This window comes from Bison bison, unplaced genomic scaffold (assembly GCF_000754665.1).
Source record: "Bison bison bison isolate TAMUID 2011002044 unplaced genomic scaffold, Bison_UMD1.0 scf7180017864384, whole genome shotgun sequence".
NCBI lineage: Eukaryota > Metazoa > Chordata > Mammalia > Artiodactyla > Bovidae > Bison > Bison bison.
In genome coordinates this window covers 16,410,960-16,437,342 of record NW_011494956.1, presented here as the reverse complement: position 1 = coordinate 16,437,342, position 26,383 = coordinate 16,410,960, and the positions used below count along the sequence as shown (strand labels likewise).

General features: G+C 51.1%; 1 protein-coding gene across 1 annotated transcript in view; it reads left to right on the top strand.

The window, feature by feature from the left end:
* Window positions 1-18,813: 18,813 nt before the first annotated feature.
* The window catches only part of EPHB1 (EPH receptor B1), a 328,791-nt gene continuing 321,221 nt past the window's right edge, over window positions 18,814-26,383 (top strand). Inside the window, 2 exon segments of the mRNA XM_010858306.1 lie at window positions 18,814-18,835; window positions 19,131-19,195. Coding sequence (XP_010856608.1) covers window positions 18,814-18,835; window positions 19,131-19,195 — 87 coding nt within the window.

The following is a 26,383-nucleotide window of genomic DNA, read 5'->3' as shown; positions in this document are numbered from 1 at the left end:
GCTGAAGCTGAAACTCCAATACTTTGATGCGAAGAGTTGACTCATTGGAAAAGACTCTGATGCTGGGAGGGATTGGGGGCAGGAGGAGAAGGGGACGACAGAGGATGAGATGGCTGGATGGCATCACTGACTCGATGGACGTGAGTTTGAGTGAACTCCAGGAGTTGGTGGACAAGGAGGCCTGGCGTGCTGCAATTCATGGGGTCACAAAGAGTCGGACACTACTGAGCGACTGAACTGAACTGAACTGAACTGAGGTTTGTCATAGCTTTCTTCCAAGGAGCAAACATCTTTTAATTTCATGGCTTCAGTGACCATCTTCAGTGATTTTGGAGCCCAAGAAAATAAAGTCTGTCACTGTTTCCATTGTTTCCCCATGTATTTGCCATGAAGTGATGGGACCAGATGCCGTGATCTTTGTTCTTTGAATGTTGAGTTTTAAGCCAGCTTTTTCATCTCCTCTTTAACTTTCATCAAGAGTCTCTTTTAGTTCCTCTTCACTTTCTGCCATAAGGGTGGTGTCATCTGCATATCTGAGGTTATTAATATTTCTCCCGGCAATCTTGATTCCACCTTGAGCTTCATCCAGCCCAGCATTTCTCATGATGTACTCTGCATATAATTGAATAAGCAGGGTGACAATATACAGTCTTGACGTACTCCTTTCCCAATTTTGAACCAGTCAGTTGTTCCATGTTTGGTTCTATTGCTTCTTGACCTGCATACAGGTTTCTCAGGAGGCAGGTGAGGTGGTCTGGCATTCCCATCTCTTTAAGAATTTTCCACAGTTTGTTGTGATCCACAGAGTCAAAGGCTTTCATGTAGTCAGTGAAGTAGAAGTAGCTGTTTTTCTGGAATTCTCTTGATTTTTCTGTGATCCAGCTGATGTTGGGAATTTGATCTCTGGTTCCTCTGTCTTTTCTAAATCCAGCTTGAACATCTGCAAGTTCTCAGTTCACATGCTGTCGAAGCCCAACTTCCAAGGGTTTTGAGCTAGCATGTGAAATAAGTGCAGTTGTGTTATAGTTTGAACATTCTTTGGGATTGGAATGAATTGAACGTTCTTTGGGATTGTAATCAAAGCTAACCTTTTCCAGTCTTGTGGCCACTGCTGAGTTTTCCAAGTTTGCTGTCATTTTGAGTGCATCACTTTAACAGCATCATCTTTTAGGATTTGTAAGTAAGGAGTGAAAGTAATAAAATGGAACAAAAGATAGTGTCTTCCACGAATGGTGCTAGAATAACCAAACAGCCAGCCACGTGCCGAAAAGAGAAAAGAAGTCTTGACTTATATCCTTCATAAAAGGAGTAATTTTTATCCAACTGTTTAGAAATAAAAATAGGTAATATCAATGAGTGATAGATTAGGTACAATAATAGACACTCTACAACTCACATTTCATTTGATCTTCCTATTTCCTTGAGAAACAGGTATTTATACCCATGTTCCCTGTGAGAAATATGGGGCTCAGAATTTGTGGGTTGCCCAGGCCACACTGGTCTTATGTACACAGCCTGGGTTAGAACCCATGCCTTGTGGCTTTAACTCCAGTGCTCTCCTCACTACAGCATGGCTGACAAGGTAAGGGGCCTCTGAAGGAGGTAGGCGTGTGTTTTCCTCTACTGGTAAATAACGCTGGGCATCATTTCTCTAGTTTGGGGAGGCAAGTCCAAGGATCTTAGTGAAACATAAAGAAAACACAGCTTGTTGTCTCTAGTTTTCCCAAAGTTAACACTGAATTATGACTATTGTAGAGTGAAGTTCCAGGTCATTTTGCTGAGATGTGAATCTGAATCACAGCACCAGTGGACTTGCCAAAGGGACACAGTTGCTTGCTATTTGCCATTTATCATCATTATGTTATGTTATGATGTCATGTCATGTTCATTAGAGTGACCCTTAAGAAGCAGGGAGAAGGTAGCTCCTGCCTCCTTCCCATGAAAGCCAGCCAGTAGTACTGGTGATGGATATCAAGAGAAGGCAAAGAGAATGGGTATTTTACAATAAAGACTGTATCCTTGGTTGCATTACTCAACTTAGAAATTAACAGAAGTCTTGGAATCGGTCCACATTTCACCAGTCCATGGGAGGCGAGGGGTAGTAGTCCATGTGCAAATCTGCCTCACCTGTGCTCTTCCCTCCCACATGCCAGGATTTGCATGTTGCTGCCCTTAAAGTTAGGGTCTCCTGGTGCAGAGTTAGGGACCAGTGTGTTCCAGGTAAGCTTCCTCCCTGAGATGCTGGAGGCCAGAGCTGGCACCCCCACTAGGGTCTCATCCCCTTACAGATTCAGTCGCTGATCCATTCACCTGTCCTCACAGCAGATGCGTAGGGGCCAGTGTTCCATGTCTGCCTCTCCAGACACATTGCCCAGCCTCAGGAAGCCTGGAGTGCAGGGAGCTTCATAGCCTGTCTTCCTTTCCATAAGCCCTCTTCTCTCAGAATCTAAACACAGGCTATGGGCCCTTCTGTATGTGCACCCAGAGGCCCCAGCATGTCAGCGTCGGAGGTGCTGGTGCTCCCAATGACCGCATGAGGTGGGGACTGTGCCAAGCCCCTGGGAATCTGCAGCTCTAAGAGCTGCAGCCTCTCTGCTCAGGGGCCCCAAGCCCCCACAGCATCCCATATGGGCGGCATGCAGGCAGGGGTTCTCTGTGCCTGTCACTCTGCTACATGGAGGGAAATGGGGCTTTTGTGAGTTCTCAAGTGAGTCTGCTGGCCCATTGTCTGGGCCCAGCTCTCCTTAGACCTTCACCAGCTCCATGAGGACAGGGGCGGGGCTGGGAAAGGCCGGATGTATTCCCAGCCGGAGCTGAAAACACTATTCATCCCAGAAACACCCTATTAAGCAGCAACAACAGCACAAAAAGGGAGTGGGTAGAGGGAATAGGAGAAGGGCGGTGAGGGCCAGGAAGAAGAGACTCGAAAGGGGCACTGGCAATGGATTCAGAGCTCTGAGGAGCCTTGGTTCTCCTAAGGAGACCCTGGCATGCTTGGTGGGGGAGGATGGGGACCTACCTCCCCATGCTTGGTAAGGGGATCTGCAGGGAGATAAAGAGGATGTGCCCCGCAGGATGTGACAGCCCCCTTCCCTCTCATGTGATGTTCAGATCTGTCAGAGGTGGTGGGGACTGGAAGGAGAGCTGATTGAGCCAAGAGCGTGGGACTGGGAGAGAGAAAACTCAGAAGAGCTGCCATGGGCACAGCAAGTATTGAAGAAAGGAAATCCCAGGAGGCAGACTTCTGATGAGAAAATGGCCCAGCTGGGCAGGTAGTGAGTGCCTCATCTTGGGTGGTATGCAAGCAAAGACTGAGTGACCGACTGGTGAGAGTGCTGGATCAGAGCCTGAAGCTGGGGAGGAGGAGTGCACCAAGTCTCTGGAGCTTTTTAGACCGTGTATGTGTGTGTGTGTGTGTGTGTGTGTTAGTTGCTCAGTCATGTCCAACTCTTTGAGACCACATGGACTGTAGCCTGCCAGGCTTTTCTGTCCATGGAATTCTCCAGGCAAGAATACTGGAATGTGTAGCCATTCCCTTCTGCAGGAGGTCTTCCTTTCCCAGGGGTCAAACTTCGGTCTCCTGCATTGCAGGCAGATTCTTTACCATCTGAGCCATCAGGGAAGCCCTCTTTGAGAGATTCTGAATTGAGAGTGGCACCCAGATTTGGGCCTAGTCTCCGATTGCCTTTGGGTAGGCAAGAAGTGAAGTGAGTGGGCAGGTGAAGTCTGGATTGGTCATCGGGTGCAGGCTGGAGGACAGGGAACAGAGCTCCAGATCCTGTGTCACTGAACTTAATCTCTTTTCAGTTCAAAGGAGGAGAAATGCAGACGTGATTTTTCAATCTGTTCTTTTGTCCAAAAAACCACAATGGAGAGTCACAGTACTTTTGCCCCATGCCATCAGGAAGAGTGCTAGGCCAAGTCCATGAACAGCCTTCCCTGTAAGCTTCTGGCCCTGAGGAAGAGGTGGAGATTTCCAGGGGCCCCCATGGCCCTCGGTCAGGAGACAGGGGCTGTGCTTCCTCTCAGGCAGAGCCTCTGAGAGATAGTCTGTCCTCGTCATACCAACCCTCCACCCCACCGCATCTGTCCATTTCTCTTAGGCTTGGCCACAGTCCCTAGCACCCTCTGTGGAAGCCTGCCTGAACACCCAGCCATGCTCTCCTCCCACCCTGAGGGTGTAGCCCATGTGCCACTGGTACCCCAGCTCTGTAGGGCCTGCATTCCGGGCTCCTTCTCAGCGAGTCCCTGACCCATGTCCTATAGGCTCTGTGAGTGATGTCAGTCTCATCTGTGGACCGTCTGTGCCTGACCGATGTGCCAGCCCTGCTCTGTGAATCAGGCCCCAAGTTCACAGGCTGCTGGCTGCAAGGTGGAGGCCCCATCATGCTTCCTGCAGGAACCTCCCTGGTGATTGAAGCCCGCGTTCTACCCCACCTCCCCTTGCACCCTCAGGGCAGCCTCAGTCACTGTCTGCCTTTCGTCATTTCCCCTGTTCTGTTGGATGGATTTTGAATGCTTGTGATGGTCTGTCCTGGGCTCTGAACCCGCCCTCCTGTACCTCATGACCCCATCATCTGTGAGGTGATGATAGGAGCACCAGTAGCAGACCCAGGGAGGAGCCTGCCAGGGGAATGGCTCCCTCTGGTCTGTGAGATCGTAATTCTGGCCTCTTCTAGCTGAGTGGGTGTTGTGGTCAGTGGGGTGATGCCCACAGCCCCTCTGGTGCTGCCCTTGTACCTCCATGATGCCTCCTGGCATTGGGAATTGACCTTTTGCCATTGTGCCTCTCCTTGTCAGGGAGCCCGTCCTGCCCTGCCTGTCAGTCCTGCTCCTAAGAACCCTCTATCATCGCCAAGACAGCCGAGGAGCACCCCGGGAATGCTTCTATTGTATCTGTGTTTTCCAATCAATAGACTTGACTGGCCCCCAGCACCCAGCGTTTCCTGAGACCCCAAACAGTCTCGACACCATCAATGTCCTCCCCACAGTGAATGCCTTTGTACAGAAATATCTCCAGAGAATTTGAGGCTCCCTTGTTAGCCTTAGAGGGGTCCTGCTGGCTTGCCCCAGCTGGGGCTGGCAGGCCTGGTAGCCGGAGTCCCGCTCTTCATCTGCTCTGGCCAGGAATGCCTGAGCTGCCCTCTGCCCCAGAAAGGGAGGGTAGGGGGGAGTCTGGGACCTGAACCTCCCAGGGCAGGAACTGTCACCCTCTGAGAGCCGTCAGGCTTTGGAGACTGGACAAATGCCACATCACAACCCAGATGCCCTCCCACACACACCCAGGCCTTAGGACAGCACCCTCAGCTCTGAGAGACATTTTATGCAGTTGTTTCCATGTAACAAGCAACTAAAGTGAGATGAGCAGAAGGGTGGCCAACTCCCCATCAGTTTGTCAGAGGGGACAGACCAGGAGACAGCAGACCTGTGGAGTTGGCCTGGCCCTGCCGTCAGCATGTGATGAGAGCCTGGACCCTCTCTGCCCACGCTCCTGGGGTGGACAACAGTTGGGTGGCCAACTGACCACTCTGGGCCTTTTTCTGGATGGAGTCTGGCTGTCTGGAGAGAGGAAGGTGGGCTGGGCATGAAGGCTGGAGGCCAGGAGAGTGGTGCCGTGGGGCAGCACCCCTCCATGGCCATGCCAAGGATACAGACCCCTGGAAGAGGATGTCTGTGTATCTGGTGGGAGGCACTCTGTGAAGAGGCCCCAAGGGGGTGTGTTAGCTCTGGTGGCCCCTTGGGAGTCATCAGCCCCAGGCTGGTCCAGGATATGTCCAGGAGAAGGCCAGGGCCTGCCTGCCAGCCCCCACTCCTATTTTCTCTGGCACATCCCCCAAGTCCCTACTAGAGTCCTCCCCCTGGTGCCCCTGGCAGGGGGCAGTGACATCTGAGAGTTACTGTGCCACAGATCAATCCAGGATGCGGGCACAGGAGGGCTGGAAGGAGAGGCAGACGGCAGCATGTTCCTTCTGATTAACGAGCCCAGGCCACCATCCATCGCCGGCCTTCATTAGGGCTGCAGAGAGTCATTTTGCATGGGCGTGCAACCTCTCCTCCCCTCTCTTCTCCAGGGTGATTGATGCCCCCAGGTGCCCGCATCCCCCAGCAAGTGAGGAGCCCTCTTTCCTCCTGTGGATGAGGAGCGGAGGCAGCTGGCTTATTATGCATGATTCTTACCTGTGTGCCCTTGGCGCCAACTCACAGGGCTGTCAAAATGGCCAGGGCAAACGGATCTAATCTCCCTTAGAATTCAGTGCTAGGAGACTGCAAAATGCCAGGCTTCTCCATTTTAATGGGTCTTTAACTCTCCCCACAAAAATGCAAACAGGTGAAGCACTGAGCAGTGGGCACTCAGCCAGGCCGGCACCATCAGCGTGCTGGAGCAGAGAGATAAAGGATGTCCCTGGACCACAACGGTCCTGGGTGGTTCTCTTCTCTCTCCTTGCTGCTGGAAGGCACCCGTGTTGGTGCTGAGGTGGGAAGCTGGGTCAGGAGGAGGTGAGGGCTTGGGCAGGAGCTCTGCTACAGGTCTGGTTAAAGGCCCCCCAGTGCCTGATGACCTGGGTGTGCCCGGGGCTGCTGACCATCATGCCTGGGCAGAGAGGAGCCTCCCAGGTCTACCTTGCCTGTAACCACTAATACCATCTGGCTGGTTTGGGTTCTGCCTACAGATATTTGATGCTGTGGAGGGCCAGAGATCCCCAGCCAGGATGGGTGAGACACACTTTTCTTCTCAGTTCTCTGGCTATGGGGTATTTTCAGATGTAGGAGAGATGCACGTGGATTTGAGGGTGTCTGGCCAGCTTGAAGGATCAGGAAATATAGACGCTGGAATGGGAAAGGGAGCTGAGATAAAAGGAAAAGAATGTAGATAAGGAATCAGGCAGAAGACAGAGGGGCTGTTTGGCATTTTGTGCCTAAAATGAAGACTTTCAGTCTCCACTTTTCCTTGCGCCTGTGTATAGTCTCACTTGCTCAGGGCTTCTCTTTTGTTGGAGAGCAGCTGCCGGTCCTTGAATTCCAAATCCCCTCCTCCATTGAGGAGCCAGATGGGAGTGGCATGCCATGCAGGATGAGTGTAGGGGCGTGGGGAGGGGACAGGCTGGGCCCCACAAGGGAACAGTCTCCCAAGGGCAGGCCTGGCACAGAGCCTCCAACTCCACTTGGGCAAGAACACTGTGGAAATCCTTTCACTGTGAAAGGTGGACCCTGTGGTCCTGATCCATCAGGACGATGAGTAGGTAATAGCACAGGTGTGTGGGGGCCCTGCCTCTGTTCTGAAATGCTGTCCCTGACCTTGGCCCTGGGGAAAACTCAAAGGGTGAAACTGAGTTGCTCAGTCATGTTTGAGCTGCTTGTTGACCTCTTCCCAAGCTTCTCTGGATGTGAGGAGAGACTCTTGCCTTCAGTTCTTGGTGGCTTCACAAGAGGGGACCCTCCTTGGTGGCATGTGAGACTGTTGATGAGAGAGACCACTACCCAGCACCACTGTTGTTCTCAAACCGGTGATTCTTCAGCCATAGTTTTGAAGAATGAAGCCATGCCGCCCTGGCCCAAGAGGACCTGTGCTTTCCGTAGCAGAGGCTGCTGGAGCCACACTCATGAACAGGACGGGCTGTGGGGCATGCGTGTGCATGAGTCCATAACCCTCTTCCCCCCGCCCCATTCCATAGGCCACCATAGGTCCCCATCCCTGACCAGGGCCCTTATACAGACATTTGTTGTTGGTTAACCTAGAATATCCCTGTGTCCAGCCCAGCAGAGGTGCTGTGGGCCCCAGGCCTGGCTGCTGGAGGCTGTTGCCCTCTGGCTGCAGAGCCCATGCCCCATGGGATGGGGAGGCATGTGCTGAAGAGGGTAGTATTGGGGTCACTGGGTTTGGGATGTGGCTGTAGAGCTGTGGCTGGTACCCCTGCTTACCAGCTTCACCAGCTTTGCACCAGCACCAGGGCACTGAGAATAACATGGGGCCCAGGAAAGGCCTGATGTGTTTGTGTTCCCTGGGCCTCAGAGTGTAGGTGGGGTCACGGGAGCCGCTTGGCTATTCGGGCTACATCGCCAGCCTTCCCTTTAGGCCCGTGTGAGACCACACAGGGCCCAGTGTGTCTAATCGGGCAGCCTGCAGGAGAGGCATTTGGTACACTCATGCTGAGGCTGCAGCCCCATCCCAGATCCCCCGTGCGTGGTGTCCATGGTTGAAGGAGGCTGCGACAGGGTCCTTTGGGGGTTGGACAAGGAGGGCTGAGGAGAAACTAGAGGGCAGCTGGAGGGCCGAGGGTTTTCAATCAAGACTGCCAGGGCGGACTGGGGTTGGAGGACCAAAGCCCACCCTTCAGAGTGGGCCTTAGGACCTAGCTGGGACCTTAAGCCCTTAAGACACTCCACTGCCCACACTAGGACCAAGCACAGGGTATGGCAGTGCTTGCTGTTAGGGGATCAACTCTGATTTGTCAAGCACTTGTGCAATGAGTGTCTAGTGACACTTCCTTGGCTCCAAATGATTGCCTAGGTTGATGCCCTAACCTCAGTACCTTATGATATGACCTTATTTGGAATAGGGTCATGTGGATATAATTCGTTACCATGAGGTCATACTAAAGTAGGTTGGACCCCTAACCCAATATGACTGATATCTTCTAAGATGGCCATGTGAAGAAAGAGACACTTGGGGTCACCCGTGATCCTGAAGGCAGAGATCAGTTCAGTTGTTCAGTCGTGTCCGACTCTTTGCAACCCCATGGACTGCAGCATGCCACGCCTCCCTGTCCATCACCAACTCCCAGAGTTTACCCAAACTCATGTCCATTGAGTTGGTGATGCTATCCAACCATCTCATCCTCTGTCATCCCCTTATCCTCCTGCCCTCAATCTTTCCCAGCATCAGAGTCTTTTCCAGTGAGTCAGCTCTTTGCATCAGGTGGCTAAAGTATTAGAGTTTCAACTTCAATATCAGTCCTTCCAATGAACACTCAGGATTGATCTCCTTTAGGATAGACTGGTTGGATCTCCTTGCAGTCTAAGGGACTCCCAAGAATCTTCTCCAACACCACAGTTCAAAAGCATCAATTCTTCAGTGCTCAGCTTTCTTTTCTTTTTTTTTTTTCAGCTTTCTTTATAGTCCAACTCTTACGTACATACATGACTACTGGAAAAACCATAGGACCTTTGTTGGTAAAGTCATGTCTTTGCTTTTTATCGGAATGATGCAATTTCAAGGCAAAGAACACCAAAGATTGCCAGGAAGACCCCAGAAACTAGAAGAGGCCAAGAAGGATTCTCGCCTGAAGGTTTCAGGGGGAGCATGGCCCTACTGACACCCTGATTTTGGACTTTTAGTCCCCGGGGCTGTGAGACATTGCATTTCTGTTGTTTGAAGCTACCTAGATTTTGTGCTTTTGTTATAGCAGCTGGAGGAAACTAATACATCTCCTAAATCAGTTTTTATATTTTATTAGTAAAAAGCATTTGCAAAGTACTGGCCTATGCACTGCTAAGTCACCATAAGACCAAGCTAGACCTGGGGATTCAGGAGGCAGAAGGGTCCATTCAAGCTCCAGAGATTCCTTTTGGTTTCTTTCCATGTTTCTTACAGACCGCTCTAGGGACTGAGGGCCAGAAGTGACCTGCTGAGGCCAGAGAGGAGAGGGACCCTCCCAAGCCAGGTACCAAGTCTGAGCTGGGCTGGGCTGGGCAGAGAAGGCAGCCCTTCTGAGGCTTGTCCCCAGCCCTCTCTAGCTCCCCAGCTGAACAGCCCATGTCAGGCCCCCATGCTCTGGTCTCCTTCCCAGGGAGCCTCACTTGGTAGAGCTCTGGGAGGGAGGGAAATCAGAGTTGTGCCTCTGGCTTGTTTACCGGTTCTGCCATGTAGAAACCAGGACCAGACCCAGAGCCCCTCCCACCTCCTAGAGGCACATTTCTATGCTCTGACCCATTTAAGCTATGGCTTCTATTTATGATAATTAATTGTACCTTGAGAAATGAAAGAAACAGAAGGAGAAGGGTGTGGTGTGGAGGACTACACTTATCTGTGTTCTTTAAAAGAGCAAATTTCACAGTTTGTATTTATGGTTTAAGTGCCTGTTCCGACTCATTCAGTCAGTCAGTCTTTCAGCAGATGGGCTGGACTGGCTCCTTCCATTTACTCAGGCTTACTTCTCTTTCTCATCAGCCCCTCTTACATACCAGTCAATGGAGACTTATGTGATAACTGTTCCTCTTCACCTTACATTTTGTACTTGGCAGAGACAGTCAGTCAGTCAGTTTAGTCGCTCAGTTATGTCTGACTCTTTGCGACCCCATGAACTGCAGCATGCCAGGCCTCCCTGTCCATCACCAACTGCCGGAGTTTACCCAAACTCATGTCCATTGAGTCGGTGATGCCATCTAACAGTAAATAAATGTTATTCCAATGAGTGTTGCTAAAAATACACAGAGCATCTTTCTGGACTTGGTCTCACTGGCTCAGAGATGCAAGGGAGATACCTCTTTCTGGAAAATCAGATTTTGATGTTCAGATGTTGATTTGCTTGTTAGTCTTGGGGCTGGGACTTGAACCAGGTCTCCAGAGCTGATGGAGCATTTCTGCTACAGAAGGCATCTGATTAAAGTCTATAGGACGTAAGTCACAGCTATGCCTTCTCAAAGTACTTATAGCACAGTTGGGCAAGAAAGATTCAGAACAGAATTCAGGTAGAGAAGAGGGAAAAGCCATTCCAGGCAGGAGGCCCTGCCTGAGCACAAGTGGGGTGTGGGGGATGATGGGTCTCCTTGGGGAAACTGAAGGTCAATTTGGAAAAGCCAGGCTTGGAGCAGAAGCTTCATGGAGTCCAGAAGTTTGTGGCATATCTTAGATTAGTGAAGAGACTTTGGAAATCATAAAGTAGGGGAGTGAGATGGGATGAAATAGGGGTTTTTAGAAGGTGGGTTAAATTTCTGTTTCTGAACGTGTGTCTTCTAAAACAGCGTAGGAATAAGAAAGAGTGAGTGATAGTAAACTGGTGTCCCTCACCTACGAGCTCTTGCACTTGGCTTTCTGGTCTTTGCAGTCATGCTGCTACTTCACTCCACTGAAGCGCTGTTTCTGGAGTTGCATCCGTGGGGCAGACACAGTTCTGTGTCCTGCTCTGTGTTTAGTTGCTGACATCCTGATGCTGTGACATGGTTACACTCCAGGAGTGTGAACATGAGTGTGCCGTCCTGCATTTCCTTCCCCTCTAGATAGGCTGGTTCTAGTGTTCTCATGTTCTAAATAATGCTGCAATGAATATCTTCTTGATATAGAGCCTTCTGTTTTCCTTTGGCCAGTGTCTCGGGGGTGACATCATTGGGTGATCAGAGGAACCGAGATTCTATAAGGCTTTGCTGAATGTGGCAGTATTGCCTTTGAACTAGTTACATGGACAGCAGGAGCTAAACTGAGCAGCTGTGTGGAGAAGGGTACAGATGGAGCCTCTGTTGAGACACCAGCTAGGAGGTGGTTGCTGTGGTCCCACTGTGCAGGGCTGATGCCTTAGACTCATAGTTGCTGATAATTGGAAAGGAACACACAGTGAAGAAGATGCAGGAGTCACTGTGGCATGGTGAGTGATCTGATGATGGACTGGGGAGAACAAGGAATCAAAGCTAAATGCGCCTGAGGTTTCCCAGAAGGGCTCCAGGGAATGGCAGTGGGATAGTGTGGAGCAGGGCGCGTGTGAAGAACCTTTGCCTGGGTGGACACGCGGGATGGGATGTGAAAGGCTTGCTTGGAACACTTTTTCACCAGCTGTGTTGGGCCCAGGGCCCAGTTACGCCAGAACACGAGCCCTTGAGGCTAGCTGGTGCCTTTCCCAGTTTACGCTCAACCAGAGCCATCTCCAAACCCAGAGCTGGCACAGCTCTCGCTCCTCTGTCCTGGGGGCAACCTGAAGCCTGTTCAGAAGGTTGGTGATGAGATTGCCGGGAGGCTGGACTGAGTTGGCAATAGGAAGTCTGGACAAGTGTGAAGGTGGAGCTGAGCAGCTGTTGGTTGTGGGACCCTGTGTCAGGGGCTGAGGTTTGCGGGAGTGGCAGACACCTGAGGAATCTTGTGGGCATCATTAGGAGTTCTTTGCCCAGTGAACAGGATGTATGAAGACAGGATACACCCCCAGGGAAGACCTGGAGAAAGAGCCCCACGAGGCCCCTGCAGTGAACCTGGGCTGCATCTTTGGCAGACCACGGTGATGGACAGAGCAAGGCCATGAGTGGGAGCACCGAGGAGCCTGGGATGCTGGCTGGAGGAGTGAGCTCCAGGAAATGCTCAGGTTCTTGTGATGAGTTCAGGTCTGGAGGGCAACATACGGGTCCCATGGAGAGGCTGAGGGCCTCACCATGGTCAGAGCTGCCCAGCACACTGTGAGCACTGGCACACTCTGGATTTGGGAGTGGGAGAGACTGCTCACTACATGTCCTGTTCCTGCCAGTGTGGACTCAATCCTAGGACAACTGTGTGTGTGTGTGTGTGTGTGTGTGTGTGTGTGTGTGAAGGGGCTGGTCACTGTGCCTCCATCAGCCGGGGCTGGGAAAGCAAGAAGTGTCAGCTGTGCACCAGGCTTCACACACCTGTCATTTTATTCAGTGTTCACAACTGTCCCTGGGATTCCCCTTCCTGCCGCTCAGCGAGGCCGTAATTGCAGATTTAGCTGCGTGGTTATTTGATTAATTTCTGTCTTCCCACTTGTCTGCAAAGTCCTTGAGGGCCAGGGTGTCTGTTTTCCTCTGCTCTGTCTCTGGTTCCTGCACAGTGCCCACCTGCCTGTGGGAGCGACTCAGACAACCTTTGCTGAATGGGGACCATCACCCCCTGATGCCACGCATCTCAGCCTTCTTCCAGTAATCCCAGCCCCTCATGAAGGCTGAGGGAGAGGCTTGGGCTGCAGTGGGCTGACCTCCAACTCCTGGCCTTTACCTGGGAGGACCTGGATTCGTGGAGCGACTCTGGGCTGTGGCTCCTGGGTTTCGGGAGCTCTGTGAGCCACGGAAGGCTGCACCAGGCAGTGACTGCACGGCCGCGCTGGTTCTTCCCTGCTTGGAAGGTTCGTGAATTTGCCTTATCAAATACACATGAGGCTCTGCTCACTGGAGGCCCGGAAGCCCCCATTCCATCTGTGTATGTTGTTGTATATTGTTACCACCACGGAAGGACGTTGTAAATATTTTCAGCTGAATGTCTGATTAATGTCTCTCCAGAAAGAGTGGCAGAACTGTAAGGAGAGGGTTTATTTAGCTCTCTTTCACCATGATGGGCATCTAATTCATCCCAAATGTCAATACATCCCAAGGTGCCAATCCAGACAGAAAGGGGAACTGTCTGCAGAGCTGGGTGGCAGCTGCCTTTTCCTCTGTGTAGGGGGCTCAGACCTGCCCCCACCACCCTGACCCTCGGATGGCGGCCCCCCGTGGTTGGAGGGGGGACCCTGAAGGTTTCCCTACCAAAACCACTGAAGGGAAATTGTTCCCTGGGAAAATGGCATCTTTCTACCAGGCTGCTCACGTGCCCCAGGCTTCTCGGGTTCTTGCCAGTCTGGCCGGCTCCTGCCAGAGACCCCCTTCTGTCTCCCCTTGTGGCCTCCCCTCCCCTCTGGCTCAGTCTTCCTCACCCGCCTCTTAGGTTTGGGATGGTTCCCAGTTCATCCGCATCGACCTGTCTGTGCTTCTCCTGGTCACTCTGTCGTCTCTCCAGGTGGCAGGTGGCTGTCTCCATTCCTCGCCCCCAGCATAGCCCAGCCCTGCCCAGGAGGCCAGTATTGCCTTTGCCCAGAGACAGTGGCGTGTGTCTTTGGGGATGGACCCACTTACTCCCCACACGTCCATGCCTTTGAGTTTCTTGGTTTCCTTCTCATGGTCTCAGCCAGAACGGAATGCTGAGTGAGACTTTGCTTCTTGTCTGTCCCCTGGACCAAGAGTCCCTCTAGGGGACCCACTGCTCTGATTTGCTGCCATATTCTCCACTCATGTCACTCCTGGGTCTTTAAAGGAAGGAGGTAGATGATCAGTAGGTATCTATGATCATTAATTCTTATAGAAATCTTAGAGGTATTTCACAGATACCATCATTAGATCCTTTTCGTAGCTAAGAAACTGACGCTTGAAGTGGTTAAGTTATAATAATAAACGCATTCGTTTTGCTGTGCTTTGTGTCACACAGTCCGCTCTTGTCCCTGAGCTCTCACGAGCCCTCCTCCGTTCTGCAGATGAGGAGGGAGGGGAGAGAGATGGTCACTGTGTGATAGAAGTGGGGCCTGGACCCCATCTGCCTACACCAGTGCCCTCGCTGCCCTCCCAGCTTTTCTCCCTTGGGCAGTGAGCACGCACACCCAGAGAGCAGAGGCTGGTGGTGGGTATGGGTCCCAGAGTCCTGTCCCCTGTAGGGCTGCGATCTGACAGCAACACATGCACCTCCAGCTGGCTTGGTCCCCATGCCACTGTTTGAGAGCAGAAGTGATGGTAAATATTTAATTGTGCTTCCACCATAACTTTCTGCCAGAACTCTCAATATGCTTTATAAATGCAAATGAGCACTCTCTTCTTCTCCAGGGAGATGTAAACCTCCTCAAATCACTTTAATTCAGCCCCCACCAGAGTGTAATGCCATAATCAGGAGCGCTCTGTGCCAGAAAAGAAACTGCCCTTAATCATATCGAGTGGATGGTTTATGGTTTGGTGGCCTTCCGTCTCCGCGGCGGGCAGGATGCAGAAAAATGGATTCTTCTTGTTGCAACTTCTGTCCAAGAAGGTGGATGGAAAAATTATTTAGAAACAGATTCAATTATAGCCCTTGAGCAGGTAACTATGACTATAATGAACTCTTAGATTGTATTCATGGGGTTAGCAGAACAAACCTTGGAAGATTTAGGAGTGAAGGCTGTTTCTTACTTTTGGTTCTGGACTCTAGTTCCCTCCCTGCCCATGTCCTCTGCTCTTCACTGCACTTCAGCATGATCCTGAAGTTGGGGAGTGCCTCCATATACATTTTTATTGCAATATGTGCTGTTCTGGGGGGCTTTTGTGGCTTCTTAGCTGTATGAGCAAGATCCTCCATCCCAGGGCACTGCAGAGCCTGCAGACACCCATGTCTGCCCAGTAGGCAGCAGGCTGAGATTTGAGGCTATCAACATCAGGATGGGAGGCTGTGTGACCCTGAAGGAGGCATTACGCTACCATCCCAGGGCACTGCAGAGTCTGCAGACACCCATGTCTGCCCAGTAGGCAGCAGGCTGAGATTTGAGGCTATCAACATCAGGATGGGAGGCTGTGTGACCCTGAAGGAGGCATTACGCTACCATCCCAGGGCACTGCAGAGTCTGCAGACACCCATGTCTGCCCAGTAGGCAGCAGGCTGAGATTTGAGGCTATCAACATCAGGATGGGAGGCTGTGTGACCCTGAAGGAGGCATTACGCTACCATCCCAGGGCACTGCAGAGTCTGCAGACACCCATGTCTGCCCAGTAGGCAGCAGGCTGAGATTTGAGGCTATCAACATCAGGATGGGAGGCTGTGTGACCCTGAAGGAGGCATTACGCTATTCTGTACCCTGGTCCCTAACTCTGCCAAGTGGGTTCAGTGACTCCTGCTTCAGGCCCACCTGGCGACGGCATTTTAATCATGGAGATGAATTTCTCCAGGGCCTCATGGAGTGCCTTTGGAGACATGTATTATGTAAATCTGGTGTGTCATTATGATCATTATTAGTGCTGTGAAGTGGAGACGCGGGGGAGAAGGAGGGCTGCTCAGTGCAGGAACCGGCCTCCCCAGCTGTCGGAAGAATCGGAGGAGAAAACAAACTCAAGAAGTCTGTTCCTGTGCTTGCGTTCCTTCAGTTATGCAAGGGGCACCACTCTTGATCCAACTCCAAGTGAGCTTGGATGGGCTAGTAAACCCAGCTCACTGTATTTGCTTTACTCCCCTGTTTGCAGTGAGAGCCCCCACTCCACTGGGAGGCAGAAGGCTGTCATGGTGGGCTATGTAGTGTCAGGTTGTGAGGAGGTGCCTCCCTGACCTGTTAGCACCTGTCCCTACTGGTACCCATTGAGATACCCTGGACCCCATCTGAGCCGTGGGTATAGTCCATGCAGGTCACCATGGGGTGGTTCTGGGGTCCCTTCATTAGACCTGTTCTGGCCCAAAGACTCTGTCTGCTCCATCTATGCCATGTCCGCCTGGTGGGGTCACTCCAGGCCTGGGTGCTGAGTGTCCAAGGCCCTGTCACCTGGACAGACTCCCACCATCCCTTCTCTGGGATTGAGCACTAGAGACAAGGGCACAGGACACCCCTTGGCTCAGCACAGCTCCTCGTTTATGACTTTATTTTCACTGCCTCATTCCTGCCCGTGGGGTAGGTTTCTTCCTTACCTTTGGTTTATGCCAGGAGTTCTTTTGTTTCCTGCTGCTGCTGCTACTGCTAAGTCACTTCAGTCGTGTCCAACTCTGTGCGACCCCATAGACGGCAGCCCATCAGGCTCCACCATCCCTGGGATTCTCCAGGCAAGAACACTGGAGTGGGTTGCCATTTCCTTCTCCAATGCAGGAAAGTGAAAAGTGAAAGTGAAGTCGCTCAGTCGTGTCCGACTCTTAGCGACCCCATGGACTGCAGCCTACCAGGCTCCTCCGCCCATGGGATTTTCCAGGCAAGAATACTGGAGTGGGGTGCCATCGCCTTCTCCGTTTTGTTTCCTAAGGGGCCCAAATTTCTGCATTCATACTTCCCATCTCCTGCCTGGAATAGAGAACAGAGAATGACTGTTCACGGGGGGTGGAGGGATGTTCAGGAGAAAAGGAAGCAGAGTAGGGAGAAACCAGAGCAACACGTCAAGTCTGTGTCCTGTGCCCTTGTTTGTTGAGCCTCCTGTTCAGCTAGGGTGTGCTGTGCCCGGTGCTTTGATATATGCCTTGGAAAGTTCAAGTGCATAAGACACCTCCACTAGCCTAAAAAGCACCATTGTGTGATTCTGAAAGGTGCCCTTCTGGAACTCTGCACTCCTATGCCAAAAAAAAAAAAAAAAACAAAAACCCTCACAATTATATATTTGACTCATAGCTTCTTTTTTTTTTTTTTCATAGCTTCTAACTTAGGCAAAACTTAACTCAAAATACATCATAGACCTAGGTAGGAGAAAAACCTTTGTAGTCTTAGGTTAGGCAAAGATTTTTTAGGTGTGATATCAAACCATAAAAGAAAAAAGTTGATAAATTAGACTTCTCCAAAGTTTAAAACTTCTGTTCTTTGAAAGATGCTATTAAAAGAATGAAAAGATAAGTCATAAAGTGGGATAAAATATTTGTAGACCATCTGGTCTGATAAAGGACTTGTATCCAGAATAAAGAACCTACCAAAGTCAACAATAAGGAAACAACCCAATTTAAAAATGGAAAAATATCAAACAGACACTTCACTAAACGATATACAGATGACAAGAAATCATGTGAAAAGATGCTTAATATCACTCTTCATTAAGGAAATGAAAATTCAAACCACAATGAGATGCCATTGCACATCTGTTAAAATGGCCAAAATTAAAAGTGAGTGACCATGCCAAGTGTTAGCAAGGATGTGGATGAACTGGAACTCTCATACACTCTCATGTAATAGCCCCCAAATGGAAATGACAAGTGAATCGGTAGACAAAATGCAATCTCTCCATACAGTGAAATACTACTCAACAACGTAAAGGAATGAAATATTGATGCACACAAACACGGTGAGTCTTAGTTATGCTGAGCTAAGCCAGGTTAAGAAAATATACTATATGATTTCATTTATATAAATTTCTGGAAAATGCCAGTTAACCTATAGTGACACAAAACAGATTAGTTATTGCCTGGGGACGGTGACAGGGTGGGGCAGGGGCAAGAGGGGAGGAGGGATTACAGAGGGACAGGAACCTTCTGGGGATGATGGCTATGTTTCTTGATTGTGGTGATGGTTTCATGGGTATGAATATATGTCAAAACTTATCAAATTGTATGCTTTAATTATGTGCAGTTTATTGTATGTCATTTCTACCTCAGTAAAGCTGCTGTTTAAAAAAAAAGGATTTCTCTGGTGGTCTGGTGGTTGAGACTCTGCTTCCAGTGCAGAGGGCACGGGTTCAGTCCAGATCCCACATGCCGTGTAGTACAGCCAAAACACACAAACCCCGCTACACAACAAACAAACCCCCTGCAAACAAAAGGGCATTTGGACTTGCTGATCAAAGCTCTAGTCAGGTTTTGGGGAGAAGTTTCCATCGAGAGGTAAGGCTGACAACAGTCAATAATAGATTGAAAAGGAAAGAAAGAAAAAAGAAAAAGGTGCCCTGCTTTCAGGACACTTCACTGCTATGTGCCCGAAAACAGTTGTAGTAAATATCAGCTCTGTAATTGCTACATGGTGCCTGGTGACCTTGCTGTATGTACTGTAGCCACCTTGGTGCCCTTGGGAGCTCATAGCCAAGTCAGGGTGTCCGTCTTTCCCTTACTGGCCAGAGGGATTGGTGACCAGGAAGCAGGCCCCGGGGGTCTGCGATGTGTGTTTGTGTTTGGGGTGAGGCCTTTGCCAAAGCCGCATGAGCTTTCAGCAGAGTCTTGGGAAGGGGGTGGCCGTGTATCTGGGCCCAGAGGCAAAAGGACCTGCAGGAGGATGGAGTGTTGGGGCCAGAGAAGTTGAAGGGAAATCAGCTGAGAGTGTCAACGTGGATGCCTAAGGGGAAGCAGAGGAGAGGAGTGGGGAGAAAGGAGTAGGGAGTCAGAAATCAGAAGGAGGTGGCTGAGAAAGACTTGCCACCAAGGGAATTAGGCTTGGCTATTGGGTCAGCATGGCCTGTGGAGAGCACATAGGTTGAGTGATGTGAGAAGATGCCATGTCTCGGGATTAAAGTGATGAGTAGGCAGATGACGTCACACACCATCCCCCAGGTGGCTTGGGGTCATTCAGTAGAGCCTTAGCATCAGGACACCTGAGATCTGTACCTGACTCTGCCATGAGCTGCGTCCTCCTAGCAGACCTCTTCCTCTCAGCCGTAGGCTCTGCAGAGGAGCCCCAGGGTTCCTAGCACTGACATTTACAGTCCTAAGTAACTTCACTGTCCAGTAATTCTTCTGACGCACCATTTTTTTCTTTTTTGACCTTCAGAAACTTTAATGGACACCAGGACGGCTACTGCAGAGCTGGGCTGGACCGCCAATCCCGCATCAGGGGTGAGTGTCAGACCGTCTGTCCTCCTGTCCTGATGAGCAGTCATGGGAGCAGGGCCTGACTTGCCCCTCTGGGATGTGGATTACAGGTGTGAATGGCTTTGTCCGTGGCCCATCCGCAGAGAGGAAGCAGCAGGTGGCCAGGGCCTGTGTGGGACTGGGGCCAGTGGCTGCCAGTAGTTGGGTGTTCAGGTCAGTGGTGATGGGGAGGACAGAGATCCGGATGCCCCTGGGGCTGAAGAGGGGCCAGGGCATGAGGAGGAGCTTGAGTTCAGAAAGGCTGAGGCTCTCTTTGACCTGGTACTGCCTTAGAGCAATGTTCTGGATTCATTTGTTCAGTGTTATGCACCTGGTCAGAATCTGTAGCTGCAAAGATGAATACTCTTGAGGAGCTCATGACCTCCCGTGGGATCCAGCACATGCATGAATGAGCTGAAATGTATCCCTCCTGGGTGGCAGTGGGGAGACTGACAGCCAGGTGTGGGCACAGAACTGGAAGTGAGACACTTTAGAGGGAGACAAGAAGCCTTTACAAAAAAAAAGTGCACGCAAACTGGGCTTTGGAGAATGAGTAGGAGTTTGACAGGCAGTAAATAGGGAGTCTGGAAAGATGTTCCAAGTAGGAGGAATAGCTGGTTAAAAGGGGTGGGAGTCATGAAATGACGTAAGAACAAGAGTCTGTGCGTCTGGACCATGGGAGGGTGTGGATAGTGCTGAGGTGCGGCTGGGCTGTGGATTGGGCAGTGCACAGCATGGGGAACTGGGACTGACCTGCTGAGTTAGCCATGTGGCTTTCTCCTATAGGTAAAGGATGGATCTTGTCACACTTGCTGACACGACTGTAGGGAACAGTTGACAGAAGGCTCTTTCAGCTGTCTTGGATGGGTCAGAAGCATCAGATTAAAATGGGATACTCAGGACAGTTGGAGCAAAGCTAAGCAGGAGGCCTTGGTAGCATTTGGCAGTGAGTGAAGACATTGGGGTGGGGAAAGGCAGAGGGAGGAGGTGGGATGGGATTCACATCTCAGGCTCGAGTGGCTGGCTCTCTGTGAGGCTTAATCACGAAAGGAGGGGACAGGAGGAGTGCATGGACTCTTCATCCCCGCGAGGGGGTGAGGCAGGGGCAGGGTTAGCTGGATCTTCTCATTAACCCTACACCTTCTCTCTCCTCCCTGCCTTTGGTCACCTCTAGCCTGCAGCCTCAGGCCGCTCTGCAACCCAGGGTATGAGTCACAGCTGGTCTTAAGACTCCTGCTTATGTCTTAGGGACATTGGATTCAGGTCCCAAGGCAGACAGGCCTCACCTGCGCTTTCTCCCCGGGTTCTCCCTTCTGGGTGCAGGTGTGGGGCCTTGTGGTAGCAGGGCAAGGTCTGGGGTGAACTGTGTTTCCCAAAGTGTGGCCAGGAGCAGGGGCAAATCTTGCCCACACTGACAAGTCCAAATCCTGCTGGGAACACTGCAGGCCCCCAGGAAATACCTCCTACTCCCACGGGGGACCTCGTGAAAGCTGATGATGCAGCAGCTCTTCAAGCGGCCCAGACATTAAGGACTTGCCCCTCTTCTACAAGTTACATTGTTAGTGGAAGCTTTGCATGTTTTCTCCAGTGACTTAAGTCATTGATGTGACTTTTGGTTCATTTTTTCCTTGATTTTTGTACATACCACCTGTCTTCTTTAAACTTCTGAACTCCTTCCCAAGGCAGGTGGTCCTTTTGGGAAATATTCCAAGTTAAGAGATCCCTGGAAGGGGATGAGAAGGAGTGAGAGGCAGGAGAAAACCAAGAGGTGGTCTTCTTACAGAAGCCCAGGGAGCAGGGGTCAAGGAGGAAGGGGGCAAAGGTGGCAGGTGCTGCTGGGCATTGGATGGTGCACTGGGCTTGGTTACAAGGACCCTGTTGGTGCCACATGCTGATGGTTTCAGAAGGGATCAGGGTCAGAAGCCAGAAAGCAGGACATGGAAGGGTCAGTGGGAGGTGAGGCGATGAGGCAGCCCGTGAGAGGAGGGAATACAGAGCACGGGAGGCAGAGGGAAGGGAGGCTGTGGAGGCAGGCGCCTCTCAGGGAACGGGATGCCTTTGTTGTTGAAATGGCAGGACAGAGAGATGGGAGGACTCAGGATTGGTATAGAAGCCCTAAGATAAGAAGTCTCTTAATTTCCCTTCTTCTCTCTGAGGTTGGAGGGGTGGTTGGGAGAGTGGAGGTGGGGAGTCTTAAGTAGCAGGTTTTAGGAGGGAGGCAAAGGTGTGAGCTAACGGCCACTGCTGGTGAGTTGGGCGAGTCTGGACTCTTTGGGAGGAATGTGGCTGCAGTAAGGACCTAGTTGAGGTCCAGGCTGTGTGTGTGACAGCCCCAGTCAGGGGCACCTGGAGGCGGTGTGGCAGTGGGGTCATCCTTACTTGTGCAAGAATGGTGGGCCTGGAGGGTCAGGAGCTGAGGACGTTGGCGGGAGGGGGTCAGCATCTTGTAGCGTGACATTGCCCCACAAAGAAGAAGAGTGAAGCCAGGGCGATTGTGACAAAGTGCAGAGGCCTAGCTGGGGCTCTCAAGGAGACTGGAGGAGCACTGGAGGCCATGGCCTTGAATCAGGGCTTAACTTTAAGATGCACAGAGTACTTCTGGGTGATAAAGGGGTCTGGGGAGTGGGGCCAGGGTCCGGGATTTGAGAAGCCAGGAGGCTGGGTGAATGGTCTGCATTTTCCTGGGATCCAGTAGGGGAGGAGATGAGCCCCGCCCCAGCAACCCAGAAAGAGAAAAAATTGTCCCTCAGATGGCCCCTGCAGTCAGGATACCATGCGTGAGGAAGATGTTGATGTGTGGGTGGGCATTGTTCTGGTAGCCTGGGGGTCTCCAGGGAACTGGTAGGCCTGGTTCAGAAGGGGTACCATGATTCCACCAGGGGGCCCAGCTGGCATTGCAATGAACCCTATCCACGGTGCATGGCTTGTGAGGTAGGCTCCCCAGATAGAGGCCAGGAGACTTCCTTTTATGGTTTCCCTGGATATCTTCACCTTTGTACTCAAGGACTGCCAGATGCGGGAAGGATTTGGACTGCCCACCCACACATAGCCTGCAAATTGTTTTCAGTTATATCTCTGGAAAATAGATTATAATATTGCATGTCAAAACCAGAAAGTATTTCTGCTCAAATGGCAAAATGTTGCTTTATAATCTAATTGCAGCTTTAAATTAAAGCCTTTAGGTTTAACCCATATCAGAGGCCACCTGGTGAGTAGAGGGAGAAAATAACAAATATATTTATGAAGTAACAGTTGCTGGGAGGATGAGGGGCTGAGCTCCCATCAGAGGGCATCCCAGGACCCTTACCCGTGACCCTGTGAATTCCACCCTCCTCCCTTGGGCTGCCTTCACTTACCTCTCCCTAACCCTTCTTTACCATCCTGCTCCAAAAGGGTCCTGACCTTCACATGTTGATGTGAAGCTCTGGGCAGGAGGGTGCTCTGAGAGGTCCTGTGGTCAACACTCAGGGCGGTGCTCAGCTGCCACAGGGCTCAGTAAGTGCTAGTTCTCATGGTTTCGTGGCCCACCTTAGCAGTCATCCCCATTCCTAGAGGAGTTTCCCCGGGTGGCTCAGTGGTAAAGAATCTACCTGCTAATGTAGGAGATGTAGATTTGAGCCCTGGGTTGGGAAGATGCCCTGGAGAAGGAAATGGCAAGTCACTCCAGTATTCTTGTCTGGGAAATCCCATGGACAGAGGAGCCTGGCGAGCTATAGTCAGTGGGATCACAAAGAGTCAGACAAGACTGAGTGGCTGAACAACAACCACTGTTCCTAGATGCTGCCTGGCCCTCTCCCCTCTTTTCCTTTTTCCTGCTCCCCCTTGCATCCCTGTCTGTCCCTCAAGTGTCAGTTCCATTTCCCTCCCCTCGGGGAGCCCTCCAGGGTGCCCCTTCCCACCAGGACTCCACGGTAGGGGCCCTTTTCCTAAAGCAGAAGGCTTGCTGCCAACTCCTAACTGACCATCACTCTGTGAGCTAAACCTGCGTTAATGTGTGCTTCCTCCCACTGGGCAGAGACAGGAGTGGCTTCATCTCTGTCCCCGGGCTAGCAGGGGCCAGGCTTCAGTAAATGTTTGTCGGCCACGTAAAAGGGGGAAGGAGCAGCGCATTCATGATACTTCCTGCATCTTCAACCCAGGGTTCTGAACTGAGGAGATGCTCAGTTTAGGTTTATTGTAGCCCAATAAAATGTTTTTTGTAGACCTTCCAATACCCAATTGATTGTCAGTATCTTTTAAAGAAATTTAATCAGTGATACAGATAGAGCTACCTCTCCTGCGATGAGCATGACGGAGAAGACCAGGATGCTCTCCAGAAGGTCCAGCTTCTTTCACACACTGGTTGTGATGGATAAGGAAGGCAAGCTGGGTCCCTCTGATAGTGAGGCTTATTCAGCTTGCTTGTTGGAAATCAAAGCAAGGCCTTTTACTTTTGCAGAATATTGCCAGGGCTCCTCAGCTATTTGCATGTGGACAGCCAATAGCCTCTGTGTGGGAGTCTGTGACTGTGTAACATGTGGCCACCGTGTGAACATCTACAGATCCTGAATTACCTTGAAAGAGCACTTCACGGGCTTTCAGACTCCACGTCCATCTGTGCTACCCTGTGGAACCACCTTCTCACAACCTGTGACATGTTCTGTTTGCCACATTAATATTGGCAAATCTTCATCATGGGAAGGTGGGAAGGTTGATGGAGGAAAGATGCAAAAGAGTCTGGAGCCAAGCCTGACGAGCCTTCAGGTTGAGCAGCCTGCGTGTGTGTGTGCCTGTGCGCCGTGTGCGTATATCTGTGTGTGTGTATGTGCATCTGTGTATAAATATGTGAAATGTGTGTTCATATATGTGTGTATCCAGGAATGTGTGCTGTGCTGTGCTAAGTCGCTTCAGTTGTGTCTGACTCTTTGCGACCCTAGGGACTGTAGCCCTCCATGCTCTTCTGTCCATGGGATTCTCCAGGAATACTGGAGTGGGTTGCCATGCCCTCCTCCAGGGGATCTGCCTGACCCAGGGATTTGAACCCATGTCTCTTGTGTCTCCTGCATCGGCAGGTGGATTCTTTAGCACTGGTGCCACCTGGGGAGCCCATATCCAGTTATAAGTATGTCTATGTGTATGTGCCTGTGTGTATATGTGCATCTGAGTATTTCTGTGTGATATGTGTGTGTGTATTTCTATGTGATACATGTGTGAGTGTATGTGTTTGTGGGTGTGGGTGTATGATGTTAAATGAGCTGATTTCACCTTATGCCTCTGCAGGCAGTTTCCAGAGTTCTGGAAAGATCGTAAGTGATGAGAGTATTATTGGACTAAGTGGAGAGCTTCCAGAGAGGCCAGTGTGTAGGGCACAGCCCTCATTTGAATACCTGTGTATGTGTCTGATAAATTAACTCCTCAAACAGGATACACGCCCTTGAGAGCGGCACACGGGGGCTGTCCTTCCCCACCGCCCTCCTGGGGACCCTCCTGGCTGTTCGCTTTCCCCATCTACCAATTCCAGGCACCCTCACTGGCTGCCACATCCTGGAAGTAAGGACAGCACACTTAGGAGAGAAATCTACTCTAATAGCACCCCATTTGTTCCAAGGCCAAGCAAAATCAATGAAATTTAGTTGGCCTGATAGGTGTGAAGGTTATGGTGCAGCAGTGAAGGTTTCAGGCCCTGGCATCAAATAATCTGGCTCCTGTTCCTGCTCTGCAGTTCCCTGGCTATGTGATCTTGGCCCATCACCGAGACTCCTTTAGTCCCAGGGTCTCCTCTGCTCAACAGGGCGAGGATGGGAATGATTCCGTATATGCAACCATGTCGACAAAAAGTTTTCCTGGGTAAACACTCAGAAAGTGTTAGCATAGTACTCACCCTCTGGAGGCCTGGATTTTCTCTCTTCTTCTTTTGATGACTCAATCATGCTAATTAAGACAGAAAAGCCTGAGCTAAATTAGGCAAATCCAGGAGACATTTAGCTCTGGGCAAAGTGATTTTGTGAATGGAGTTGTATGGTGTTTGAATTTCCGGCCATTGCAGGGGCAGACAAGCAGAGGGGAACAGAGTTGGGCATCCTTTTTCAGATTGGTACCCCTGCCTGGGACTTGGGAGCATTGGAACTGGTCACTGATTGCTGGGAGCCACACTTCAGGATCAGTCAGGGTTTCCTGGTGGCCAGGGACAGAAAAACACAAGTCATTCTTAAGGGAGGTATCTTGGCTTATGTGAATGAATGGTCCAGGGGCTGATGTGGCTTCCTGTGTGGCTGGGTACAAATCCTTAGATCAATCTGTGTCTCACCCACCACCTTTCTCCTCTCTCTGCTCCCCTGGTGTTGGCTCCTTGCTGAGCTTCCTCTTGGTCATAAGTCTGCAGCGGCTCCAGCTCCTACAATCTCATCCATCATCCCCTGGGGAAGAGCCAGTACCTCCTCTGGGATCCCCCAGCAGAAGCCCTGGAATTAGCTCTGAATGAGCCTGACTATATCAGTTTGGCTCCCACACCTGCCCTGACCCAGTCCCTGCATCCAGAAAGTACTGAGTGGTACTCTCAGGGCCTGTGTTCCAACCCTATGCTGGGCTGAGCCCACCAGAAGCCTTGGGCTGAAGGGCTGGAGGGAGTACCTCTCCAGAGGAATTGGGGTGTGGGTACCAGAAAGCTGCATAGTTGCTGGGCACAGTTCCATTCAGTCGCTCAGTCATGTCCGACTCTTTGCGACTCCATGAATTGCAGCACGCCAGGCCTCCCTGTCCATCACTGACTCCCGGAGTTCACTCAGACTCACGTCCATCGAGTCAGTGATACCATCCAGCCATCTCATCCTCATCGAGTCAGTGATACCATCCAGCCATCTCATCCTCTGTCGTCCCCTTCTCCTCCTGCCCCCAATCCCTCCCAGCATCAGAGTCTTTTCCAATGAGTCAACTCTTTGCATGAGGTGCCCAATCTACTGGAGTTTCAGCTTTAGCATCATTCCTTCCAAAGAAATCCCAGGGCTGATCTCCTTCAGAATGGACTGGTTGGATCTCCTTGCAGTCCAAGGGACTCTCAAGAGTCTTCTCCAACACCACAGTTCAAAAGCATCAATTCTTTGACGCTCAGCCTTCTTCACAGTCCAACTCTCACATCCATACATGACCACAGGAAAAACCATAGCCTTGACTAGATGAACCTTTGTTGGCCAAGTA